At 37.5% G+C, this 15,903-nt stretch overlaps 1 protein-coding gene across 1 annotated transcript in view; it reads right to left on the bottom strand.

Moving 5' to 3' along the window:
- LOC149796108 (neural cell adhesion molecule 2-like) overlaps positions 1 to 15,903 on the bottom strand; it is an 89,700-nt gene that overhangs the window by 38,941 nt on the left and 34,856 nt on the right. The window contains exons 5-7 of the mRNA XM_089964192.1: positions 7,037 to 7,312; positions 4,872 to 5,171; positions 3,208 to 3,498 (exon numbers count right to left, since the gene is read on the bottom strand). Coding sequence (XP_089820318.1) covers positions 3,208 to 3,498; positions 4,872 to 5,171; positions 7,037 to 7,312 — 867 coding nt within the window. The remainder of the gene's footprint in view (positions 1 to 3,207; positions 3,499 to 4,871; positions 5,172 to 7,036; positions 7,313 to 15,903) is intronic.

The following is a 15,903-nucleotide window of genomic DNA, read 5'->3' as shown; positions in this document are numbered from 1 at the left end:
AAGCAAATGGAATGTAAAGCAAAGGAAATGGGTAAAAAAGAACTAAAAGAAGAGGTGGAAATAACATCAATATCCCCGTTAAGAACTTGAAACAGGGACGCTATCATGAAATCGACAGACGTAAAACAAAAACATTTTATACTATGATGTTATTGAAATTCATTATTATTCCTAATTCATGAGGATATACCAAAACTGAATTGATATCCAATAGTTTTCAATTTGTCATTTGTGATGTGATTTTGATTTTTAACGTAGCTTTAACAATTTTTCAGTCATATCGCTACGATGTCTGCAGTGTGGCAGTTTATAGTGATGTCTAACACTGGGGCATCATGCCGCAGACATGTAGCATGATGTCCCACCCAGTCACATTATCCTGACACCAGGCCGACCAGTCCTAACACTAACCTCTTAATGCTGAACGCCAAGCAAGGCAGCTGTTAGTACCATTTTTTAAGTCTCTGGTATGACCTGGCCGGAGATCGAACCCACGACCTCCCACATCCGAGGCGGACGCTCTAACCACTAGGCCACCGGAGCGGTCAATTTGAATATGATTATAACCAAACCATATTCCTTTGTCCAAAATTCGTTCCAGATTTTCTCCAATGCACTCGCATGCATGCATACATACACAGGTTGTTTCTTTCATTGGCATATTGTTTCTACAGTTTCTCAATGATAGATATGCGAGATATGGTTGGGCTTGAATAAAGTCGTCTGTAACACACCGATTCTCCATTAGCTCTTTTAAATGTCTCAATCATTTTTCTGCAATATAATAGTATTTGCAACGGTCGTATTTGTTGTAGCTTTCACTAATTGCTTGGACATTGTGAAGAAAAGGTCTTTTCCTCTAAAACTTGAATAATGCTAATAATTCCTTCTTTTTTCAGGGTCTGGTATAGTCCACAAAGAATTCTGAAGTCAGTCTTTCACATCGTCTGATTTGTAGCTCTGATGGATGGTATATTCTTGCTTGCTCTTATCTTCTTGATGCATTAAAAGAAACTCTCCCTGTTTCTATGTAAAACGGTATGTATATTTTCGGCATGTGTCTGTTACAAGCGACTTATTATGTCAGTAGAATCAGAAAATGTCGTGCTGATAAAAGTTCAGATGAATCCAAATCTTATAAATCTGAATCCGACATGTGTACGGTACTGTATTTAACTGTACAACACAATTTGGAAAGATTGATGGAAGAAATGTCAAGTCAAACCACATATCCCGTATTCTGATTAGCAGACATAAATCAGGCGATTGTAAGAACGAGTATATGACACACTCTGATTGGACTCTGATAAGACTCGCACAAGATATGCTACGGATATTAACGCGCTATAAGGTCATTTATGATCCCTTGCCTGTACATATAAAGTGTGGTTTTTCACTAGTACTGCCGTACAAGTCATCATCATTTAAAATATGGGCGAAAACGTCTATAATTTAAATAATGATGACTAGTACTGCATTAATTGTCAAAGAATCAATATGTGGGTTAATGTACAGTCGTTACGTATTGTATCCAGTATAATGATTCATCCTGATTAGCCAGTCTATGGTATATAAAGTCATTTATAAAACATCTAACAGACAGTGATATTGATGCAAAGACGTTTTGTAAAACGACAAGGTTGTGTGAAGCTTGACAGGAGCCTTGGAATATGAACTTAATGTGAGAAGACGTTTAAGGCGCGCAAAAACAGATTTGGAATATATTAACAGACTTTGTTAACACCCGTCAATCCTTTTGCGTACCACCACCCAACACACCTATGTATGTAATGCAACCGTATATGCTTTCTGTATTTTGTTTATGTGTTCCTACATGTATTTTGTCTCTGTCTGTGTATGATATCAAAACGAAACTATTCCATATGTGCAACTTATCCATTCTAGAATGGGTTTCAGTTCAAGAGTATAATACTATCCGAAAGTTGGTTGCATGCTTGTATGTGGTATTCATCAATGCATACGTTTTTCTTCCCTTACATACTTTTGGTTCTGAGTGTTGATTTATTTGCCTTTTAAAATGCGCTTGGGTCTGTAAGATTAGGTGTTATCCCTAATCATTATATCACCACCTTATATCCTCTTGCATTTGAAGTTGTATATATATGAATGCTGGTCAATATTGGCCAATAAAACTGTATTAGCAACCATTTCATAATCCCAGCCTTCTCTTATATGTTTGCAAGATGTTTGCCCACAAGAATTGTTAGGCGGATGATCTTTTCATAACTGAAGACAAGCATTCGTTCCTACAAAAAATTAGTATATGTAGTAAAGTAGTGATACATGTCTGCCAAGGCGAATGATTGGCGGTCACACCGTTGTACATAATGTATAATGTCTCCATTCCCTTGCTCCCACTCCATGATGTCGATTTCATTCTAATTGGTGGTCTTAAATGGCCCCGTTTTAAAATGCCATATTAGACCATAATACCATACGTTATGTAAAATACCAGTAGGTGGTTATAGTGCCCCTAATAATAAATTTCTATGGGTAACCAAATTAACCCCAATTTTAAATTTCGCCATATGTGTCCAAGGTGCCATCTTATGGGTATGCCGCCACATGAACTACAGTGAAAGGGAGATAGATTAGTCACTACATTTATGCAAGCTTCATTTTTCTATCCAAAGTGACATCTACATATTTCACTTTTGTGATAACAAGCACATGTAAATGTTGGGAAATTTCAAGTTGAAGCAGAACATTTATATTAAAAAATAATTTAACAGCACGCATTTAATGTTATGTTGTATGATAGTCTTTGGTGCAAGAAAGAGATAATGCTATAAATAAGAAACAGGACAGTGGTGAGTACTTTCTTCAAAAGGGAACACGGTTAAAATAGAATTCGGACATAAAAATGTGGCACTGTTATAGCTTTTGTTTGTAGTACAATATATCTAGTAAACGAATGTATTGAAGTTTAATAAAGATACTTACACCAATGTTGCAACTACATAACAAAATTTATTCTGCTCAACTTCAAAAAAATTTTCATTGAAAGAACAATATTTTTCTAAAATCATCTGTTTGCTTTTAATGGGCGTAATCGTAAAGCATACTGTCTCCTATTTTTCCATTTATCCAAAAACATAAGAGCATATTTGGTGAATTACTTGCTTTGCGTCTGAGTCAAACCCGAAAATCGTATATGTGTGCGCAATTTTCATTAGACTTTCTTACCATTCCGCGTGTACACGATGATGACCTCGGTCATATTGCTTGTAAATATTGAGTTATTCGCCGATATATGAATGTTATATTTTGTATTGGGAGTTAGATCCTCTATCACAGCAGTTCCAACTTTTCCGTATCCAGGATCAGCTGCGTACACAGTTCTTGCGAAGTGACTTGCTAAAGCGACAATCTGAAACACCTGTTCTGGACCCCCACTGTGGCCTGCCACCCACTCGACTGTCAGACTATTTTGTGTCACTTCTACGATTGTTACACTAGACGGAGCCTCAGGAATATCTGGTGAAGAACCGTTTTCTCTATAAATTTTCATATTTCTATGTTTGAGCGTCAATGATTAAATTTCATATATATAAAATAACGATTTCTTGGGTATCAAAATATATCTAGCATATTTTTGTAATTAGTAAAGAGTACACTTTAAAACGTTTGTTGAATTTAGTAATAACAAACAAACTTAAGTTCAATTACATTGTTAAATTAAAACAAAAATTATTATATCTCGCTCAATTGAATATTAATTTGTTTATAAACATTAGAAAATGGGTTAGATGGGTTTAATCCATGTATTTAGTCCTGATAAATTTCAACTTTTAAAGCTGCCTTTTTCCAAACATTAGCTTTTACTAATATGTTAACTTTATTTTTTTTTTGTAACTCATAACTATCTTACTGCCAAAATTCACCAATATCGTCATGTTTGGCTCATTCAGTATTTTTGTTTTGTTACTAAACGGTAGGACCACATTCATCGATTTGAAAATAAAATTGTCTTTCATCTGATTGAAGATATGCACTGTGGTTAGATGCTTGGTCAGGCTTTTTATTGGATCTTTTATACTCTCTGATATATGACACTCTGTACGTCTGACACAAATCATCTGATAGTGATCCTCAAAATTTGGCATCTATTAAGTTCAGGTTTTGTCCAGATGGATGTGCCTTACTGACCGCTTCGACTGTTTGATTACAAGTACATGATAAGCAACGTGCACGAAATCATCTTTTTTGCATGCCTGAATGTTTCAATCCGTCTTAGGATTCCTCCGTTTTCTTCAATCTGGTTTATATTTTTAAAATCATTATATTTATAGAGAGGACCACAAATGCTCATCATATCATTATCCCATTGTCTGTGATGGAAATGTATACTGTGACATTTGTATGTAACATAGAGAAATATCAAGCGATTTTGCCTGATAGGCTTCAGTTAATATAACATGATGTGTTCCTTTTCTCCGTGGTAAATAATTCTTCTAAATTTAATTCAGGCACACTTAATATTTTTCGTCTGCTTGAAACATTATCAAAAAGTAAACATTCCTTTCCTTTTTTTGTGTTAACTCGATGTATCTTTCTTTGGGAGTAGTCTACATATATGATTCTTTCGTATGTTTCCAAAGAAACGCAAACGTTACGTTCCATTTCTGGCAGATAGTATTCAGCTTAATATCAAATATGTCAACATGATAAAATTTCAACAAGCAGGTTGGAAAGTGTACCAATTAAAGAAATTCTTATATAAAGAACTACATAATGTTCGATATAATTGTTCGTTCGGGTCGCTGTACACATTATAGTTGTAAATTCACTCTTTTATGCTTTTATATTGTGAAATCACCTAATTTGCATTGTCAGCAAAACTACTTTACCTGCTACAGCAAGTTCAAACACCGTCGTGGCAGATGGCGGGAATAGATTTTCAGCAGTGACTAAATAAAATCCGAAATCCTTTAGGTCCAGATTTTTAAATGAGAGCGTGGAATGCTGGCCAAAGTCATACTGGACTGAGGAATTTGGCAGAGCTTTCCTTTCGCTGCCATTTCCGATGAATGTCCATACAAATGTTGGGTCTGGATAGGATATCACCGTGTATCTTAAATGTGCATCTCCACGACGTTTGCTATAAACCTTCGTCACTGGAGGAGATCGAAAGTCGGTTCGAGGATGACCTTAACATAAATGAATATATTTATTTATATAATATAGTAATCTGAATGTAATACATCAACAACTTGAAAATTACCATTATTAGTGTATTACGATTGATGCATCATGCAATGTATCTATGCCTCTTTAACACGTTTTTAACATTAGCTTGTATGGCACTGTAATACACCATAGGAGTTTCGTTTCTCAGCCATTTCATACCTGGCGTGAATCTCGCTAGAGGTCACTTGTTTCTTCTTGATTTCCAATGACTTATATACAACTACCATTGCAAAGTAGAAATCCCAACGCTCCCAGACATTAAATAAATTTCCTGTAATCAATACATGCCCACAATTAATACAATTACACAGTTGCCTCTCAATCTCACAACTGCATGGTTACTCATTATTACATTTCAGTAACGTAGCGCCAGTATTTCATGCCGTAAAAATATACAACTCAACCGCCAAATAAAAGGAACTATTTTCCCTGCTCTACTTAAGGTCAGCAAAATCATGTTTTAAGCCTCATTTAGCCTGTAACTCTGCACCTTATTTACCATCATAGCAACAATAAACGACGCCTACATATGACGGAACAGTCCCTTCTCAATTATTTCATTGTGCAATTTACCAGTCCCCAATCATAAATACCGTACATGGAGTTACACAATCAATCCACACAATTAGATTTTAATAGGGACTAAAAAGTGACGGGGACACTTATTCGGCTCTGACCTGAGCTCACTAAAACTAAACCATGCCATTATGCAATCCCACCAACACTGCACTTCGTGCCGTTTTCTCCTAGTACATGGCTAATTATTCGGGATATGGTCTGTATCACCAGCACCGACTTCCCATAATCAAACAAGTAATCACAAGAAATCCTTAAAATGGAGAGCTGTGCACAACTGCACATACTCCAAATTTATTTATTTATTTATCGTATGCAGTGCATGCCAAGCCATTTAACAGCAAGGTGCACAGTATTACAGTATTACAATAAAAATTGTATTCGTTAAGTTGAAATAACACAATGAATCTGAGATCTAGTATTTCATCTTTGTCATTGATACTGTGCTACAATGATCGTTTCGCTTTGAAAAGCTAATTCGTTTCATTTACGAATTATTTTGATTTCTTTCTTCGAATGGCGATGACATTTATACAAGTACTTGGCCTTGAACGATTTTATTCATCATACTTGATGATCTCAAGTAAATATTCTGTAAAAAGTCAAGTGACAACAGTTTACACAAGATATGATTAAAACATACGAGTAAAGGTCTTTACTTTATTCCTATAATGCATATCAACCCCGTTGCTCTTCAAAACTTTATCAAACTCCCTAGACTAATGACGTTTACCAAAAGCCAGTAATCTTCAAACATTTCTGAAATGTTCCAGCCAGTTGACTAAAAGCAAAATGTTTCAAGAAGATTTTAATGATTGCATATGACAAAATATTTAATTAGGACAGGAAAATATAATTACCCTATCCGACTCCAAAAATGGAAATTGCAATCAACAGTCAACAACAACCACGAATGAAATGATGGAAAATAAATTTCCATACCAGGTGGTGGTCTACGATTTTTCAAAAATTAAAATGGCAGATGGTAACACGTTGTTTCAAATATCTTTGAAGCATATTAAGTCTGATGAACTGGTTTCAAATTCATAGAACAGGTTACGTGGTCAGGAATGCACGATTATAAAACTACCAATATCATATTTGTCTTTCTATATCGATTAAGTGAGAAACTACGAGATGTGAAACCGTCAAGCGGAATAATTCGCTTATTTATAGTTGGTGCTTTATCCACAAACCCGTAAAGAAGTTAGAAAGGAAAAAAATGTGAAAGGACACTACTTTGGCTTACAATTAACATGAAGCGAAATCCTTCTATCTACAGGGATATCTACACCATTGTTTGCCTGACATGTATAGTTGGAAGCATCCAGGCACTGAGCACTGTTAAACACCAGGTGACTTTGAAGCATATCAAAATCTGCTTTTAGGGGCTTGTCAGTTCCATCTTTGGTCCATGTGATGTTAGGTTCTGGTTGGCTGTCTGTGGAACATGTTAGTCTTACTGTGCCATTCTCGTTCACAATGTTTCTTTCAACCGCTGACAGGTTTGTTATCTTGGCTCCGTCTACAAAGTATTAGAAAGCATCATCAGTATTATACCACCATTAGGCGAACACGTTATCTTTGTTACCATACACTATCATGTGGAATCGATCAATTATGTAGAAGATGAACAAGCTTAATCCATATTCACACATGAAAATATGATTCTAAGGGGATGGGAAAATAAGATGATTGTATTAGGTATTACATAAACGGGATAATGTGTCTGTGCTAGTCATTGAAGATCAAAAAACTGTACAGCAGAAAAGGATCAAAGTATTTTTTTAAACTGAAAAGGGAGGACGGTATAGTTACTATATGGGACATTAAATGGTTCTTTTCTTCTTTGCAAATTAGCTTAAATGTCTGTAGATTTGTGACATTATAGATACAGGTGTTAGTAGTAATCAAAACAATTGAATTGAAATAAGCTGAAATATTTTCTCTGATGCACTATTTTAACACATGGTTAGTAGAAATTATTAATACCAGGCATACAATGAAGTGCAATTTTGTTCTCAATTAAAACCCTTAAGCCAAATATATATGAAATGCTGCACAAATTGACAATGAAAAGCGTTTTTGAACGAATCAAACAACAATATTTCTGGCGGAGAAATCCAAGATGTGCATCTGGAAACATTTGTAATTTGTTTCGTTTTGAAGACAACGCGTTTCCTAATTGCGTCTGAAGATGTGTGTGTGTGTGATTTAGAGTTTTAAGGTTGCTTTAAAAATGTTCAGTCATATCGCCACCATGTCAGCAGTGCAGACACAAAGCGTTTCATAATTGCGCCTTAAGGTGTGTGTGTGTGTGTGTGTGTGTGTGTGTGTGTGTGTGTGTGTGATTTGAATTTTTAACGTTGCTTTAACATTTGTTCAGTCATATCGCTACCATGTCTGCAGTGTGGCAGTTTATAGTGGTGTCTAGCACTGGGGCATCATGCCGCAGACATGTAGCATCATGTCGCACCCAGTCACACTATCCTGACACCAGGCCGACCATTCTAAAACTAGTCTCTTAATGCCCGTACCATTTTTATAAATATTTTGTATTACTCGGCTGGGGTTCGAACCCACGATCTCCCGCTTCTGAGGCGGACATATAGCCACTTAGGCCACTAGAGCGTTCACGCCTGAAGATGCATTAACTTATTACGTTTTGTTAATGTATATCAGCTGGTTAGGATGCGACCAATTAAACATCTTGAAGGTGGTGCAGATAAAGGAACATCAGTACAGTTAAGTGTTTCATGATTTTTGAACATTTGGCATCAAGTACTGCAATTAAATATAAAGACTTTAACTTCTTAGCCAAACTTCATTAACGTAGAAGAATGCCCCAACCATGTCTAACAGTAAAGAAACGGCAAGGATAACCACAATCCGTGAATGCTTCACTTGTCTGCCCAACATCCACCACCTGTGAATTGTGTTTCTTTGCATCGTTTAAGTACTAATAGCGTTGCTACAAATAAGGAATAGCTCCGACACTGATGCGTTGTTTAAAGAGTTCATTATACTTGTACGAAAAACTCTTCGCATATAGTATTAAAAACATTAATTATGACGAAGTTTGGACGGCAATTATTTTCATAACATACAAATTATCCCTGGCCTAAATTTATATGAATACATCCGATAATCCAGGGTAACTTTGCAAAATAAGTTTAATTCATATATACTTTCTAGATATCACCGACATCACAGATAACCAGAATGGTTGCACAACGCAACATCGGACGGTTTAGCTCACATGTGAACCACGGGATATACCTACCAAAATCATCTTTTTATCCTGTTGGGAAAGATTGGTCACACTAAACTAACTTACCTGGTAGAACTAATTCGATATTAGGTATAATGAAAAGATAAAGCAGTAGAGACCTAGATGTCACAGGTATGCTTTTGTTATACGAAGTATATACATAAATACTGGCTATCATCGTAATTTGGTATTTTTAATTTTCTTCAGTTTCTGTCCCAAGCAGCGCCACTTTCAAACTTTTTTATGCGTTCTAATATATCACTTTGAACACTGAGCACAGCAATGCAATTAAAAGTTTAGAAAGAGATTGTCATTTGCAGATGGTGTCTATTTTCAGATTTTGCTTAACATGCCGTAATTTATTTCAGTTAACAAATATTATTGGAGATGTTTTTAAAAAGAAAATTATAATAATATCTAATAAGAACTTCATAGGTTCCGATGGTTCGTCGGTGAAACTTTTAAGACTGCCAATAGCCTGTGTTGCTTAACCACTGACTTAGATATTTAGTATGTGGATAGGGACAAAAATATTTGAGGACGATGGGAAGAAAGGTAGAGGAAACTCTTTAAAACCAGGAGACGAATCCAGTCTTATTAATTATTAACTTGGATCTGTTATGCCTATTTTGGGGAAACTGAAACTATTCACTCTCTATTATAAATAAACACCATAATATGAAAAATACAAATCAAGTTTAAAAATTCACAAACGTATGGACCTATCTTAATTCCAAGTCTAGCATCTTGGCACCGCTATATCTTATTGCTGATGTTGTTGCTGTTGTTGTTGATGATGATGATGATGATGGTGGTGGTGGTGGTGGTGGTGACGACGACGATGACGATGATGATGATGATGATGATGATGATGATGATAATGATAGCTTTCTTTGGTACGTTATCAGCCCATACAGGTTTTGTAGCCTAGGTAAAAAGTATGCGGCCTGTTTGCGATGTTAGAAGACTATGAATCTACACAATTTGATATATAAAAAAAGAATATGACTATTGACTATTTACATTACTGCTAAATTATACCTGGATGACGTCCACATAAAACCAAATAATCGAAGAATATATACCTAATTTGTTAACACATTTCTAACAAAAAGAACACATAATTCAGGGCTGAAACAGTTGAATGTACCTTCCCAGGACATGTGCAAGGATCTAGGTCTTTCACCAGAGCATATGCATATACACAGTGCTGGCAGATGCTATGTACTTTGCAAACTCGCTTAAATCTCTTAAATAGACACCAAGATTACATCAGTAAGTATATAAACTACTATAGCATGCAAGAACTTTCTTGAGAATACAACATGTATCTATCTCTATATAGGTCATTTGTAATGACTATAAAGAAATTCTTAGAATACAGAATAGCCCATTTCTTGTCTGGTGAATATATCAAACATGTCTTCGGTATACGATATGCAATAAAGAAAATGCAACATGGGTTTTCCTTTAGGAAAAAAATAATCTCGCTTCTTGAAAAACTCAAGCCATATTAATGCATACCTGTCTCACAAAGCATTATTACTAGATATATGACAAGTAGGTTCAGTTAAAACACTTGTTATGTGTATATAATGTGCGTGTGTGTGTGTGTGTGTGTGTTTAATTTTTGTCCATGATTGTAGATTGTACTCTAACTTAATGGTAATTTGCAAACAACATGTTTACTTAACTAACTGTTTCCCATGTCTTTAAGTGGCATCCAAGATGTTTACTAACATTTCAGTTCAATATTTTATTTTATTTACGAGTTAGTGAATTTGTTCCGTTAGAAATTATTAGTTTTCGAGAACATCTTGTTGTGTTATATGTCAGGTGACATTTTGTATATAAAAGACCTATGAAAGCAAAGTCTTCATTCCTGTTTCATATCAGCCTTTGGAAATTAATGATCAGGGTTTAGATTTTTTTTTAAATTATTAATTGGAATTACAAAGTGTTCTTTTAATTTTGAACAAAAACACTGCTTTGGGATTATTGATAACTCATTCAAAGACATCCTGGATTGCATTATTGTAGCACATCAAGACATTCATGACTATTAGATATTAATTGCTCTTTTAATTTAACTAAACTTGTTGATTTCACATCTTTCTGTCACTTAGTTTAAGACCATAGAGCCGTAAAAATGTTGACATCTATACGCTTCTATTTCAGAAATCTTTCTACACAACGGAAAAGTGTATTTCAGCTTAATGATTATAGTAAATTATGTAATATTCTGCCTTCCCTTCTTCAGCATCTTTATTTACGGATAATTCAGAAAACCCATACAATTCAAAGCTATTTCCAGTTGGATAAATTTTTCTAATTTGTATTCGTGACAAATGTATAATGGTTTGAACAGCAAGTTAGCACAATCGTTACTATGTGGTGCCAATTTAAAGTAAAATTCCAAAGAAGCCTCTCTTGTCCTCATTATGATGTTCATTGAATATCAGATAGCACTGGAATCTTGCATCATTTCCCTTTTGCTTTTTGTCTTTCCATCCTGTCAAATGAAGTCTATTTATATTACCTTCGTGCGGGGTTGATATGTATGTAAAAGAACTTTGCAAACATGACATGTACGCCTATGATAGTTTCCTTTTGTTACGTATACGTATACGCTAAAATTTCACAGCCATTTTGAAACATGGATAGTCCCAACATTACTTACAAACATGGAAATAAAGACTAGGGTACAAATATTTTACATATTTTCACTACAAAGTGGTGCATTTTATATATGACAACACGTGGAGTTTTTTAGCACATCATGACGTGTAGGTTCGTTTGATAATAGTTACGTTACTCGTGTCAATTACAAGAATATGTATTGTTTCCATTTTTTATACAGAGTCAAAAACTTTCTTTTGTAGCTTCTGCAGACCCTCCCTTACCAGATCTGTATTCAGGAGATTCACGGAGGAATAGAGTGGACTTTACTTTGACTCAGTTCCATCTCGGATATCAAATACATATTTGTCACACTATGTACATGTCATTGGTCTGAGTCAGCTGTACCTGGCAAAACACTTAAGCCATATTGCAATATAGTCATAATAGACATGTGTGTATATATATTGATACAAGCCATGGGTCTTTACTTGACCGAGCGGTGTCAAAACCCTGGCGCGATTCTCGCTAGAAGTCATAAGTTTACCCCAACTTTCCAAAGACTTCCATACAAATTCAGTTGTAAATTAGAAAGCCCGACGTGTCCATTATATACCTAAATTTTACTCTAAGCAATGCAAGACCACGGATCTCAAAACCTGCCAAATATCTATCAAACCGCGCATTTGCATGGTTTCTCTTCATCTGGTTTCCGTACCGCCAGCAGTTCACACCAAAAAAACTATACGAGCATCCCCTAACACTGGGAACTATTTAAACTTCGCCACTTGAGGCCAGTAATCTATGCTTTCCAGGCACATTTCGCCAATATAAGTGCACCCCATTTGCCACCATGGCGACATAAACGGTATCTGCCGAGTCCCTTCAATATTTATCCCTTTCTGTAATTTACCGGTTTCAAACGGTAAGTACTGCCACTTCAGTCACACCACCAATGTACACCACTACGTTTTAATATGGACTATCTTACTCAGGGACATTCATTCGTTGTTGGCCTGAATTCACTACTGGTGAACCATGACATCATGGAAACTCACTAACACTTCACTCCGTGATGTTTACTCCAAGTAATTGGCTAATTATTTCGGGCGAAGGATATTTCCATTGCGCCGAATTTCAATAATCACACAAATCTTAGAATTCCTTAAAACGGGGCGTTATAACCAAAGGCGCATACTCCAGCTTTATCCGCCAGGCAGCAGCTGCCCTAGACACACCACATGAAAAATTGCCCGGTTCAACAAGGGCCGCCCTTCCGTCTTGCACCAGGGCGGAGGTGGGAAGTATATGACTGGTGCTCAGAGCAGCAATATTCGTGTCAGGAACAGTATCACCATTGGCACTTGGAATATGATAACACTTAGAGCAATAGGAAAGCATGAGGAGCTTACATATGAAATGAACGGATACCGCTGTAACATCCTAGGACTCTGTGAGATACGATGGAAGAACATTGGAGAAACAACTAACTACCTTGCAAGGACACAAACTGTACTTCAGTGGCAGAGAAGACAAACATGAGCAGGGGGTTGGGCCCCTTGTACACAAGGACAGTGTGAGTACTGTCATGGGATGTCGGCCAGTATCCCTCCAGCTCATCACCATCCACCTCAGGACAACTCCATTCAACATCACCATAATACAGGCATACACCCCAACATCAGACTATGATGACGCGGATGTGGAAGACTTATATGACCGTCTACAAGAAATTGTCAATAAAACACCTAAAAACATTCTGGTTGTGCAAGGTGATTGGAATGCCAAGATAGGCGAGGACGCTTGCATGAACTGGAAAGGAACATGTGGGCGCGGCTGGAATGCACAGACAAATGAAAGAGGACTGAGGCTCCTGAAATTCGCTAGTTACAAAGACCTTATATTTGCAAACACCTTCAGCCAGCACAAAGTATCCAGAAGCTGGATATGGCACTGCCCAAGCGGAGATCATCACAGTCAGATCGACTACATCATGGTGAAGAGGCGCCCTCAGTCAATTATAAACATCGCCAAAACTAGAAGCTTTCCCGGAGCGGACATAGGTAGTAACTATGATATGGTGATGATGACTTTAGGCTACATCTAAAGAAGGTCAAGAAAGAGATCCACACAAGAACACAATTTGACCTCGAAAAATTGAAGGATCCCGAAGTAGCAAGAGCGTTCCAGGCAATGATTGATGGGAAATTCGCACCGCTCACTATCCTCGATCCTGACCATACCGACATGGACAGGTTGATCACCACCTTCAATATAACAACGACCGAAACAGCCAGCGATATCCTCGATAGACATCGCCCAGTCAAAAAACCCTGTGTCACAGTTGAGGTTCTAAATCTGTGTGACAAGAGGAGGGAACTGAAGAAGAAAAAGAACGATACGAAAGGGGCAGACCATTACAAGGCAATCAACCGGGAAGTCAAGTAAAGCTTGAAAAAGCAAAGGAGAACGGGACAGAAGAAATGTTTAAAGGCATTGTGGCAAACTTGAAAAGGAACAAAAGCAGGAAAGCATACCGACTGGTCCATATTCTAACAAGCACAAAACAACGACGAGTGACCTCCTTACAGGACAAAACCGGAAACTGCATCACAGAACAAACAGATATTATGATAAGATGGACAGTGTACTGCGCAGAACTTTACAACCACCGAGAGCCACAATAGATCCAGCGGTACTGAATGTTACTCTCGCAACTAACAACGACAACCACCCTATCATACGCGAAGACGTACAAGCCGCAGTGAGATCACTGAAAAAGTGAAGTTCAACATTAGTGGACAACATCTCGGCAGAACTAATACAAACTGGGGGAGAAGCAATGCTTAGCGCCCTCATGAACATCTGCAACAAGATCTGGCACACAGGAGTATGGCCATCGCCATGGACCCAACCACTGATCATCACCCTCGCCAAGAAAGGCAACATGCAACAGTGTCAAACCCACCATACAATCAGTCTTATAAGCCATCCAAGCAAAGTCATGTTAAGGATCCTGCTGAACAGACTAAAACCACAGACTGAAAAGATCATTGCCGATAAGAAGGTGGGGTTCAGAGCAGGGTGCAGAACAAAAGAGCAGATCTTCAACCTCAGGATAATGTGTGAGAAGTACCTCCAACACCAGCAAGATCTGAACCACGTCTTCGTGGATTTCAAGTAGGCATTTGACAGGATAGGGAATGCAGCGTTGTGGGCGACCATGAGATTGTACAACATCAATGCCAACCTCAATAGACCGCCTTTATGACAAGGCCTCCAGTGCAGCATGCTTCAACAGCAGCATAGGGGACTGGTTCAAAACTATACTCGGAGCCGTACAAGGCTGTCGGTCTTCTCCCACACTATTCAACATATTTCTGGAGAGAATCGTGGAGGACGCGCTTGACAAGCATACCGGGACGGTCAGCATCGGAGGCAGAACAATCACCAACTTACGTTTGCTGATGACTTTGATGGACTAGCAGGAAACGAGCGAGAATTAACTAGCCTAATAGAGAGTTTTGAGAAAAACTCTGCAGCCTATGACATGGAACTTAGTGCAGAGAAGACCAAAATGATAACCACCAACATCTAGGGCATCAGCACTGACATCAGTGTCCAAGATACAAAGCTAAAAACAGTCTACAGCGGTAAGCATTTGGGGACAACTATAACAGATGAAGGATAGAAGCCTGACATAATCTCCAGGATTGCAAAGACAACATCAGCGCTGACAAAACTGAAGCCCATCTGGAAATACAAGAACACCGCACTCAGCTCAAAAGTCAGACTGATGCACTCACTGGTGATCTCCATATATCTCTATGCCTGCGAATCATGGACCATAACAGTGGACATGGAGAAAAGGATACAGGCTAAAGAGATGAGATGTTTCCGCAAGATCCTCGGTGTCACATACAAAGACCATATCACCAATGAAGAAATACTACAAAGGATAAGACAAGCCATTGGGCCTCACGATGATCTCCTGATCATAGTGAAAAAATGGAAACGGCAGTGGTATGGGCAGTGGTATGGGCATGTCTCGTCATCCTCAGTACTTGCCAAGACAATCCTACACGCGACACTGTACAAGGAAGAAGAAAGAGAGGCAGGCAAAGAAAGAGGTGGGAAGATAACATTCGAGAGTGGACAGGCATGACTCTGAGCGACTCACCGAGAAAGACGGAAAATCAAGAGGAATGAAGGAAGCTCATATTTAG

Source organism: Sinohyriopsis cumingii, chromosome 7 (assembly GCF_028554795.1).
Source record: "Sinohyriopsis cumingii isolate HCF-2022 chromosome 7, ASM2855479v2, whole genome shotgun sequence".
Classification (NCBI taxonomy): Eukaryota; Metazoa; Mollusca; class Bivalvia; order Unionida; family Unionidae; genus Sinohyriopsis; species Sinohyriopsis cumingii.
This window is presented reverse-complemented; position numbering and strand designations above follow the sequence as displayed.